Source organism: Amblyomma americanum, chromosome 7, assembly GCF_052857255.1.
Source record: "Amblyomma americanum isolate KBUSLIRL-KWMA chromosome 7, ASM5285725v1, whole genome shotgun sequence".
NCBI classification, from domain to species: domain Eukaryota; kingdom Metazoa; phylum Arthropoda; class Arachnida; order Ixodida; family Ixodidae; genus Amblyomma; species Amblyomma americanum.
In genome coordinates, this window is record NC_135503.1 from 105017596 (window position 1) to 105028779 (window position 11184).

The 11184-nt window shown below is 41.9% G+C and overlaps 1 protein-coding gene across 2 annotated transcripts in view; it reads right to left on the reverse strand.

Annotated features, from left to right (window-relative positions):
- Positions 1-7632, reverse strand: part of LOC144099450 (uncharacterized) — a 51505-nt gene extending 43873 nt beyond the window's left edge. For both annotated transcript variants that reach the window (XM_077632754.1, XM_077632753.1), the window contains exons 1-2: positions 7513-7632; positions 6011-6607 (exon numbers count right to left, since the gene is read on the reverse strand). In XM_077632754.1, the coding sequence (XP_077488880.1) occupies positions 6011-6586 (576 nt within the window). In that variant the 5' untranslated portion in view covers positions 6587-6607; positions 7513-7632. The remainder of the gene's footprint in view (positions 1-6010; positions 6608-7512) is intronic.
- Between the last annotated feature and the right edge of the window lie 3552 nt (positions 7633-11184).

An 11184-nucleotide genomic window follows, 5' to 3' on the forward strand; every position in this document is an offset into this window, starting at 1 on the left:
GAAAGACGGCGGAGTTCCAGCGCTGCAGAAAACAGTGGGCTGGACATTCCTTCCCCACAAGGCCGCCCACCTGACAGCTATGGTAACATCGACACGCCAGTGTTCAATGCGTCTTTGTCCCTATTCACCTGCTGGGAATCGGCGTGCCTTCCTTTCCCACGAAGGCATCGACCTGGTCGCCGTGGCGTCACCGACGCAACAGCGTTGGAGCTTATTCTTACACCGTGGTTGGAGCACTGTTTTCCCCTTTCCATCGACCGAGCTGCGAGAGAGCATCAGCACCGCCACCTTCCGTGGGCGGTACCTCCAGTCTCTGCGTTTGCTTACTTGAATGGACATCATTCTCCGAACCTTATTCACCAGTCAGATATCGGGTGAATACAAAGGGTGTTTAACAGGCTGCTGGTTTGTTCCCGACGCGCTACTATCTCGACTGTAAATATGTACAAATAAACCTGCTGTACACTTTCCTTCTTAACGGAGTCCGATGCCGTCCTTCGGAACCGGGACCTGCGGTGCTGAACGATTCAGACAATCCAAGGGCCCCTCCGTCTCCAACCCTGGTGGAAGAGGTAGGATTGAAGCCCGATCTCCAACAGCACGTGCACACCAGTCTTTCTTTTTTTTTTGAGGGAGACAACGGCTCAGCATCGCCGTTTTCGGCGTAAAAGATGAGCTTAGCGGGAGGATAGCGAGAGACATTGCAACTAACCATTTCCGCGTCGTGTTGCTAAAAGTGCACTGCACTAGCCGTTAAAACGTCGCAAATGCACACTTTGTTTCCTTTCGGTCCCTCTGCGCGTTCGTATAGCCCTGGAGGCGCTCTGCAATGCAGCACAAGAGCGTAGTAGTGTTTATTGAAAAATAATAAGAAGAATGGAAGTTAAAAGAGTTTTGCTAACTTCGGCATCTGCCATCACTGTGGCGGCGGCACCTGAGCTGGGGCAGCGGAAATAAAGGATAGCAGGCAGTATGAAGAAGTGGAATGAAAGAGGTGAAAGGACAGTAAGAAAGGACATAGGGAGTGGTCATATATACAATGTTTAGAAAGGGTAAGTATAAAGTTGTCCAGGTTGTGCGCATGTACAGTCAAGAAGGAAAAAATAAAAAAGAATACCACGCGCACGACCCTTCGCACACAACAGCTGGGGTGGGGCGCCTAGCTGTTAATCGTCCTAGGTAGTGCACGCGGAACGTTTGCTCACTTCGCGTCACCACCTGGCGCTAAACAGACGGGACGTCAAGCCCATCCGTTGGAGAAACGCACAGAGGCTCACCATGTTTCGCTCACGGGTGCGCGCACTGCCCTGCAGCGACAATAGCGCCTTGAGCGAGTCCGGGAGTATGCTATTCCTGGCTGCGGAGGCAATATTTCTGCTACAGGTGGAAGGCGGAAACGCTCTGGAGGTTTCTCTGCACATTAAACAACCCCACTTGGCCGAAGTTAACTATGTTCTCTACACGGCGGGCATGATCTCACAGCGTCGGCGCATTACACTGCTCAAGCAATGTCTGAATGTACGCGTAAGCTATTTGGCCAAAATCTGGGAGCATGCGCGTTGCTGCTAACCCTTTATATTTAAGGGTCGGTGTAGTTAACTACTGTCTCAGTATCCGTGCGGATGCACGAAAAAAAAAATTTCGCAGTGAGCGCATTTCGATAACGAGCTCAGAAGAATCGCAGGCCGTCGTCATCGCTGCGGTTCCATTCATTCATGCATTCCCAGCATGTAAAACACGAAGTAGCCCAAAATTATTCGGTGTGTTCAAAAGTTTCAACCCTTCTGTGCCTTTCCACACTTAAAGCGCACGTACACGCCGCGGCACCGCACGATCGCTCTACACCTGCACTACGGCCGCCGCAGCTCGGCGGCTAGACACGCTCCGATCGTGTGGCGCCATCTGTCTTCGTTCGAGAAGCGCAAGGAGCAATACACAAGATCTCGCGCCGCGAGGCGCAATTCTTACACCGTGCTCTGAGGCAGAAAAGCATTGCTCATTTGTCTCTCATTCGTTCTGTCCATAGAATTGTGGAGTTAGCAGGTCTGTTACATATCAGAAAAAAATGCACTAATTAATAACTTTAAAACGACCTCAGAGATATTATCTGGATTAACATTCGATGGTGAAAAGCTGGTAGACAAAGGTAACGATCTTGCGAGGAAACTTGAGTTGCCCTCCATTGCAGAAAGCGACGCTGAAGGGCTACATCACCTTCCTTGTGAAGCAGACAGGGTCCCTGTAGTTCTAATCCGTATTGCCAAACGATCTACTAAAGCAGACTGGTTCGCGAAGCGAAAAGAATGTGTTAACTACGTCAGACTTTTTGATCACCTGACCCCTTTCAACCAGAAAATAATGTGGCTCACTAAAAGGAAAGCTAAAGAAATGAACTATGTGTTTGTCTGGTAAAGGGAAGGAAAGGGGTTTGCTCGGAAACAACCAGGCGCACGGGTTCTCACGATCGCTTGCGAGGAAGACGTCGACAAAATAATTTAAATGCATCAAGCTGAGAGGCTGCGCGGTGAACTTGCTCAAAAATAACATACTTCACTTCTGAGTAATTCGACTAATTGTTGACGAGCAATGCCTACGATTCTCGAAACACTGTGCTTTTATCATTTAAATTTCTAGACCCTAAAAAAACAAAGGCGATGAAATAGAAGCAGAATTACACAAACTAACATTGATTTTGACTTTATTCCTTTTACAGAAACATGGTTTCATTAAAATTCCGATGTTCAGCTTGCTGACTACAAACCAATTTCAGTTTTTAAAGACGGAAGGCGTGGGGGTGGTGTGTCTCTCTATGTCCGGAAATACTTATCTTTTGACAACGTGCCAGATTATTCCCTCGTACACAATGACTTTAAAGCAGTATGCATACTTTTTCATAACGTTATCATAATAGCACTGTATCGCATACCTCAAGGTGATTTGGATACATTTTTCCGTGGATTGAGTCCTTCCTCATGCTCGCAAAACTTAATAAGTGGCGCATTTTTGTAATTAGAGATTTTAACATTAACTTTAGGAAAGATATTCCTTCAAAGATCACATGAAGTGAAATATTCTTTTCTAACGGTTGTGAGAATACCACTGATTTACCCACGCGCATATCAAAATACCCCGAAACATTAATTGATGTATGCTTTACAAGTATTCCGGAAAACAGAACTACATCAGGTGTTTTTTCATCAGGGATAAGTGATCATCTGCCGATTTTTTCACTTTTTTTCATAGAAAAAGAAAACTGATGGTCTTGCGGAGAATTTATGTTGATAATATTATTGCCCGATTTTGTAACTTGATGTCGTCTACCAATTGGGCCGAAGTCTATCATGAAACAGACCCGTCACGAGCGTACGAAATATTTATTGAAAAACTACTAAAACTTTATAATGTAGCTTTCCCCATGATGACCACAAAAGCATAGAAAGGCCAGGAAAAGGTGGATAAGAAGTGCTCTCCTGAAACGAATCGATGAAAAAAATAAAAAAAATTTTCTCGTTTTATAAGAACAAGAAACCCGGAGGATTTATTTGATTTTAAGAAGTTCCGAAACAGACTAAAAATGTATTTAAAGGACAAGTCTTTATTTTATAAAAACAAGTTTTTGGCCGTCTCGCACAACCCTAAATTGATCTGGCAAGGTATCAATGCAATCATAGGGAATAAAAAAAGGATCTTCCCTGCGAACTACGAATTAATGGAGTTAATTACACGGGGGTTTCGCTTGCCAATAAACTTAACGATCATTTCATAGCAGCTGCAGCTCATCACGGGGCTGTTCATTCTTACGCGACTAGAACGGTAGACTCATACATGCCTTCCAGAAGTAATGATTCCATATTTTTGTCACCCAAAGTCGAATCCATCATTAATTCTATTAGGAACACTTGTTCACCTAGTGACGACGAAATAGCCGTTTTTTCAATGAAATGTGTTGTTAGTTGTATCGCTGGCCCTCTCGCACATATCTGTAATAGAATGCTGCTCACGGGAGTTTTTCCTGATACACCCAAAGTTGCGCGTGTTACAGTGGTCTTCAAAGGGGGAAAAATGACTCGAATAATTATCGCCCCATTTCAGTGATGAAACTGTTTTCGAAAGTAGCTGAGCGTATACTTTTCAAGCGAGTAAATAGCTTCCTTCAAGCTTAAATTTAATTTGTGAAGAGCAGTATGGCATTCAGCAAGGTAAATCAACTCAAAAAGCACTATTACAAGTAAAAAAATGTTTAATTCAGAATTTTTGAAAATAGGCTTTACACTGTTGTAATATTTCTAGATTTTTGCAAGGCTTTTGATTCGTTTAAGCATTCTATACTACTTAAAAAATTAGAGATATGCGGAATTCGTGGAATTGTCAATAAACTATTTGAGAGATATTTAAATGCACGGAGGCTGTACACGAAAATACATGATATAAAATCTGAATTTGGTTTAGTAATCTTTGGCGTCCCCAAGGTTCTATTCTAGGACCCCTTTTGTTCATTGTATATATCAATGACATTGTTAATATTTTTAACTACTAATATTGTGTTGTATGCCGATGACACAAACGTGTTCTTTTCAGGCACAGACCTACGATCAATTGAACAGCAATCTAATTTATGGCTGAAAGAGCTGATGATCTGGCTCTCTGTTAATCAACTTGAATTGAATGTTAACAAAACGAAAGTCACGCTTTTCCACTCAAAATTTAAGCCATTAGATCACCACATCTCACTTCAGTTTAATAACTGAAAAATTGAAGAAGTGCATATCATTTGGTTTCTTGGAGTGTATTTCCGCAGTGATCTAGGGTGGATCGATCACGTGAACAACATAAGATTGAAAATGGCCAGATCTTTATGTGTGCTTTATCGGGTAAGACACCTTTTCCCACAGAGGGTTAAAAAACAATTATATTTTGCTCTGGTTCACTGCCATCTAGTATATTGCAATCTAGTATATGGTACCTGCAATAAAAATGATTAAAAAAATTATTTGCTCGCCAGAAAAGAGCCTCATGTGCCTCATGTACAAGTTCAACTGATGAAACAAATTTCTTCAAAACTTTTCATGCGCGCAGTTTCCTTAACTTTTACAACTTTAGCTTAGTGAGTCACATGTTTTATAAAATTAAGGAGGATTTCACTTCTTCCCAGAATATGCACCTTTCTAGAAACATTAAATACGAATTGCGCGTGGTTTCCCTATCTACTACAAGATCCAGAACAAATTATGGAGCACAAAGTATAATGAACCAAATTGCAGCTTTCCGATCTTTAGTGGAAATGGCTAAGGAAGCTACAAGCTTTTTTGCCTTTAAAAAGAAATCGAAGTTGCTCTTTCCTGTTTTGTAATTTTCCGATTACTTTAGTTTAGGTGGTACTGTCTTTTTTATCCGAATTGTGTATTTTTCTGCTGCCTGCATGTTTATATTTCAATGTCTGTTACCAATTTTTCATATGATTTTCAGTTTTATAGTTACAAGCTGTGTTGTATTTTTATGGTCAGACATTTCGGGCGTAACGGTGTCATATTTCTGTTTTGTTGTTTACATTTTAGGAATGTCTTTCTCTTTTGACTTTGTTATCAGGTTTGCTACCCTAATTCATGCGGCTCTTTTCCTGAAAAGTGATTGTTTCTTTATTATTGTAAATGCTATTTGCCGTTTAGTCACCAGTGCCCTGATGTCTAAGCCGGGGTGTAGGCCTCGTGAGGAGGCATGCTCTGTCTGCCTTCTTTTGCCTCTTCTCGGGGGCATATTGTAAATATGGCCGAATAAACTTTTCAATTCTTTTCAAATTCTTTTCTTCGAAAAGATAAGGAGCTTCTGAACGACGCTTTAAGTTACGAAGTTTGTGTGAATGAATATGCATGCAAAACCATATACGCTTGCGGTTTTTCTCATAGAAATTTTCTCGTTGGTTAGGGAAATTACCTTTGCAACGATGGTCAGAAACAGAACTCGAGTGCCTAACAATTACCGCTGAACGCTGATGACGCAGAAATGCACTCACTGGAGCAAGGTCCGTCCACGTTTTCATCCCGTAGACCTCTTGCAAAGCGTCCGTAATTGTTGACCTGTATGCGTTGAGGGCCAGGCACTCACCACCTTCTTTAAGGAGGCGACTGATGTTGTAGTAAGTCTTCTCCAAGTCCTTAACGAAGTGGAGTGCCATGAAAGCGTAAACGCCGTCGAAAACGCCGTGTTTCTCCGTGATGGTGCGAGGATCACCATGCTCTATATCTAGCTGCTCGTAGAAAACTTCCGGGTGCTGATGTTGCTTCCGAGCGTAGTCAAGCATCTCTGTAGATATGTCAACAGCCACGACACGTTTGCATGGCCGCAAGCGTGGCAACAAGTGTTCAGCGAGGAAGTCGCCGGGACCACAGCCCAAGTCAAGGTACTGTCCCTGGTATTCGGGCGGACTTTTGAACTTCACACATTCCATAGCCCTGAGATTCTCGCGAAAATTGTTGGCGCTCAAGTCAACGTAGTGCAAAGGATTCATATCGCAGCTGCTGCGTTGTGCATTTGCTGAGCTGGCTACTGGGGCGACCTTGGAGGGCGGTGGGATGACTTCGGGCAGCATTATCTCGAAGCGTGCACGATGCTGTGAGAGAACAAGGCATGTGAACCGATAAGAGCATCCACTAGCTTAGCACGCTGAAAACCTTGGTTCATAGTAATATACCACACAAGGAGGCCGGGAGTGGTGTGTGAGCTAACTTTCCTAAAACAAAGTGAAGGCTCCAAAGAAAAGTGCGTTTGTGTCGTAGACCTTTGGTGTCCGTGCGGCCCAGTGGGACAGGAGGAAGGGCAGGGGACAAGGACTTAGAACGGGCTGCAGTTTCATGTGCGCAACCATTATGGCATGTGAGCGATCTGTGATCTTTCGCAGTAATAGTTGCGTAAATTGACATTTAATTTTTTTTCTAACCACGTTTTCCCATCTCGCATTAAAGATAGTGTTTGTCGGCTCATATAGAGGTGTTATACTAACCCAAGTCGGTCCGTAAGTAGCATTTACATGAGCCATTATATGTAAATGCAATAGAAGGAAAAAACCATTAGGAGTAAAAATAGAAAGGGTGCGCTGAACAATCTTTCACAGATTGTTATAAGTTAGGGCCCTAGTCTTTCGTCACTACAGCAAAAATTTTTGCTGCGGACTGCGCTACCAAATCGCCAAGTCGCAATGTCTTTAAATAAAAAAAGATTGAAGGATACGCTTAAGCTCCACCTTCAGAGTATGACGCGATAGCGTAAAGAGTTAATTGCCATATATGCCGAAGGTCATTCTCTACTTTCCATTCTTAGATCCCTGGGGATCCTCCTACCCCTCTTGGCGCAGTGGTGCAACGGGTAAGCGATGCGCGACTGCCCTGGGATGGCAGGCGCTCCCTGCGGAGGGTATTGTGCGGCCCAGGTTGGTCTTCCCGATCGACTAGTGATTAATTTAACATGCACCTACTTAACTGCCACAGTCAAGAACTGACAAGGTTGTTAGTAACTCACCTGCAATGGCCGCTCTTGGCCCCAAAAGTGAAACAGAGGAGCCGAGTGTAGGACACCCTTCCCTTGTTGCAGTCTAATATATAGCGCGCGGGTATGCGTACAGCGGTGAAGCGCGTGACGTGTCCGGCTGAGTAGATAGTTAGTTTTGATGTTCGCGTCACCTGCTGTCCGGGCGAAGCAACACAGTATTTCGATCTGCCTGCTGCATTTTTGCTTTTTTTTTAAATTTTGTTACCTATACACACATTCGCCGCGTGCAGTCGGGACAAAGTTTTCGGACCACTTGTTCCCAAAATCAAGCCGACAGCTCTATTATTAACAGGCGGCTGTAGGCCACACGTGTGGGGATGAAACAAAATTTTGAGTTTCACATCCAGACGCGTGGCCTCCAGCCGCCGACAATTCGTATAGCCATCAGCTTCGTCAGAAGAACGCGTGTTCTACACACTTTTGTCCCCAGCTATACGGTGTCATTTATGCCACGTGCCTATCTTCAGCCAGCGCCCTTGCGCCGCATGGGCAACCTGTCCAGATTCATATGCCGGCTTCTAAATAAGCTAAGGTCCAATAGAGCATGCCAGATCGGATATTTTACTCAAACGACATGAAATTATTCATGCAGGGTCGCGTTTCTGAGTTTTATATTTCGGAGTTTGTTAAACGGTATATATTGGATTACTTATTTCTCAGTTACCGACATTTTTAATCCTCTTGTACATAACAAATATATATGCCCCTATATACTCCTTAGTATTTGCTTCAATTCAATATTCTGAGTCTTCCTTTAGTGTAATGGTGATAATCATTGCGTAATTACGTTTTAAATGAGAATTTCTGCGTAATTATGTCTCAACTATATTCCTGAATTGTATGATTTCTAATGCATGCCGGAATGCCTGCGACTATAGTTTTGTTCTTTTATTTTTAACCGTTTCTGACACATGTGCGAGGCCACGTCTACCTATTCTGAGCTGGTTTTCAATTCGGTCAATTGGTTCATCAAGCTGCTTTGTGCACCTATTTCCTCATTTGTTTCCCGTTAAATTTCTCCATTACGATTGACTCATTCCTTGAATAGAATTTTAGAGAATAAAAATTTTAATTATGTAATTTATAATTTTAATTTATGAATTTTAAGTATAATTATAAATAAATTAGAGAATAAAAATTAATAATTATAGTTATTATAAATAATAAAATTATAAGAGCCGGAACGTTTACAGCAAAGAACATTTACTGCACTCTTAGAAAATTCTGTAAAACTACGGGAAAAGCTGAACGGCTCCCGTCCCGCACGTCGGCGCAATCGCCAAAGTGTAGTTTCGGTTTCGAAACGGGAACTGCTACGCAATTCAGAAATGTGCAACTAAAGTGCGAAAGACTTGGTACATTCGTGCTATTATGCTCAGCGCTACACAGAGCGATTGCACGCTTATTATAAGCGTCACGCACTTTCAGGCTGCCCGTAAGCGCAAATAGCGTCTTTTATTCTTCGAAACATGATTGTCTTGCGGAGTGATACCACCCCTGGAGCCGCAGCACACAGCGCGGAGTGCCACAAAACGCGGCTGCTGATTCAACTAATGGCGCGCGAACAGCACGTCGTTTGGCGGCGACTGCAACTGTGTGCCAAACAAGACAGCATTTCTTGGCCGCACAAAGCAAGTGCTGCTGGTTTTCAAGGTATTTATACATTCAGCTTTTATCAGCGCTGCGATTATCAAGACAGCACTGTCAGTTTTCGTGGCGAACAACTCACTGTAGGGATTGGCAGCTGCAACGAGGAGAAAAAGAAACCATACGAACGAGTTAGCGCGTACTGTCGCGTGAAATGCAAAGAAAACATATATGCATGCCCCAAAATGGCCCTCGCATCGGCGTATCAGTAACCTGGCCAGCTCGAAATACACCTTTATCGAGTATCGTGGCTCGTTACCGTATACATGCGAAGCGCGGGCGCACATGGTTTCGATTCGCCGTATAGAAGTGACAAGGTGATGGGCACATGCTATACATACCGTTATTACATTCTTTTTTGCTCCTTATCCTGTCTTCGACAGATGAGGCAGCTATAGGACAGCATGTACGCATTTTTATTTGTCTGCATAATTTCGTGAATCTATATACAAGTGAAACCATTTGACAAGTGAATCTCTTAGAATTGAACATGTCATTAAGGGCGTGCAATAGCTGAATCGAATTCATTATTTCAGTAATTAATTAATGTATTAATTAAGTGAAGTGCAATACTCGTCTCCAAGCAAATTGAAACAAATTAAAATATTCTGCCAAATTCACTGAACCGATTTTTCATGTTTGAGCATTATTTTTATTGTTCTTGATACAAATTATACATTGTTTTGCCATTGTGGTGTCGTTGGTTGCTGCTGTTGCGACTGTTTCTAAACATTTTGAACCAATTATGATACTGCGGCTTGCATTGTTTTGTTTCTCACCCTAATATATTTTGTACAAGACATATTTTTTATAGCAATGTGTAATGTGTATTTACTTTGCCCCGTAATCCTGTTTAATGATGTTGCAATATTTTAATATATTCGTGCATTTATTTTTCCTGGAAAAACCTTCAGTTCAGCATTGTTCTTATGTATCACTTTGCAACCGCTCACTCCCCTCTCTTACTGCCTCTGCATGGGCCATGAGAGAACTTGAGTAAATTATAATAGCTAATGCAGATTTGAACTGAATAGTTTAATTTGGTTGTATTTCATTAATTAAAATGAATGGATAAGGGTTGCCATTTTTGTATTACTGGTATATTTCCACTTCTGAATTTCCAAGTGTTCAATTGTTTTGTGTTTGGCACAATAAATGTTCAAGTTCTGATGCGGCTTCTACCACCATTCTCGCCAGCACCAGAAAAATTTAATGAGCATAACATTTGAATTTTGTGTATTGGACCAAAGTTGTCATTTTGGGAGGTCTGCTATACATGTTCGAAGCAAGTGGTCATCAGTTTATTTTAGCATCTAGCGAAACCACCCAAACACCCCCTTTATATGCCCTGAGGCAGTAAAATTGATTAAAAAAAAAGATGTGTGCATGTAATATAGCTCATCTAAATTTTATGCAGCTGACTACATGGGTCATTTCATGCCAAACGCACCAATGTTTGCTCATAACCCTTTTTGATTTTGGTCCAAAAATTTGTCTTTTTATTGAACTCACAAAAGAAATTTCTCGTAATATCCACTGAGAAAAAATTTTTCTCATCATCTGACAGCCCTTTGAATTTTCCAGACTAGTGCAAAAGTAGGTCTCTGTACAAAATTCATGATAAAATGTTTCTTTTCTTTTTGGCCTCGAAAGTTTTTTTGGGCAACTTATATGAGTTGTATTTTTATCATGTGTCAAGACAATGCCTGCACAAGGTTTTTGTTTTTTGTAGTTTGTTTTTTTTAGCTCAAAATGCTTCATTTCGGAACTTTTTTTTAAAAGTCCACACGACATTTATGAGCTATATAAAACTTTTCATTGTCTCGCCAAAACATGTACTACATGAAGAAATTGTTTACACTAAAATTAAACTGAATAACTTTCAGAAAAAAAATTCCAAAGTTGCGAAAAAGTGCGTTGTTCTGTGTATCCAGACAAAAATATGCTGTAGTGCTCAATGCAACAATGCAAAATCAATTCCTCAGTCAATCATCG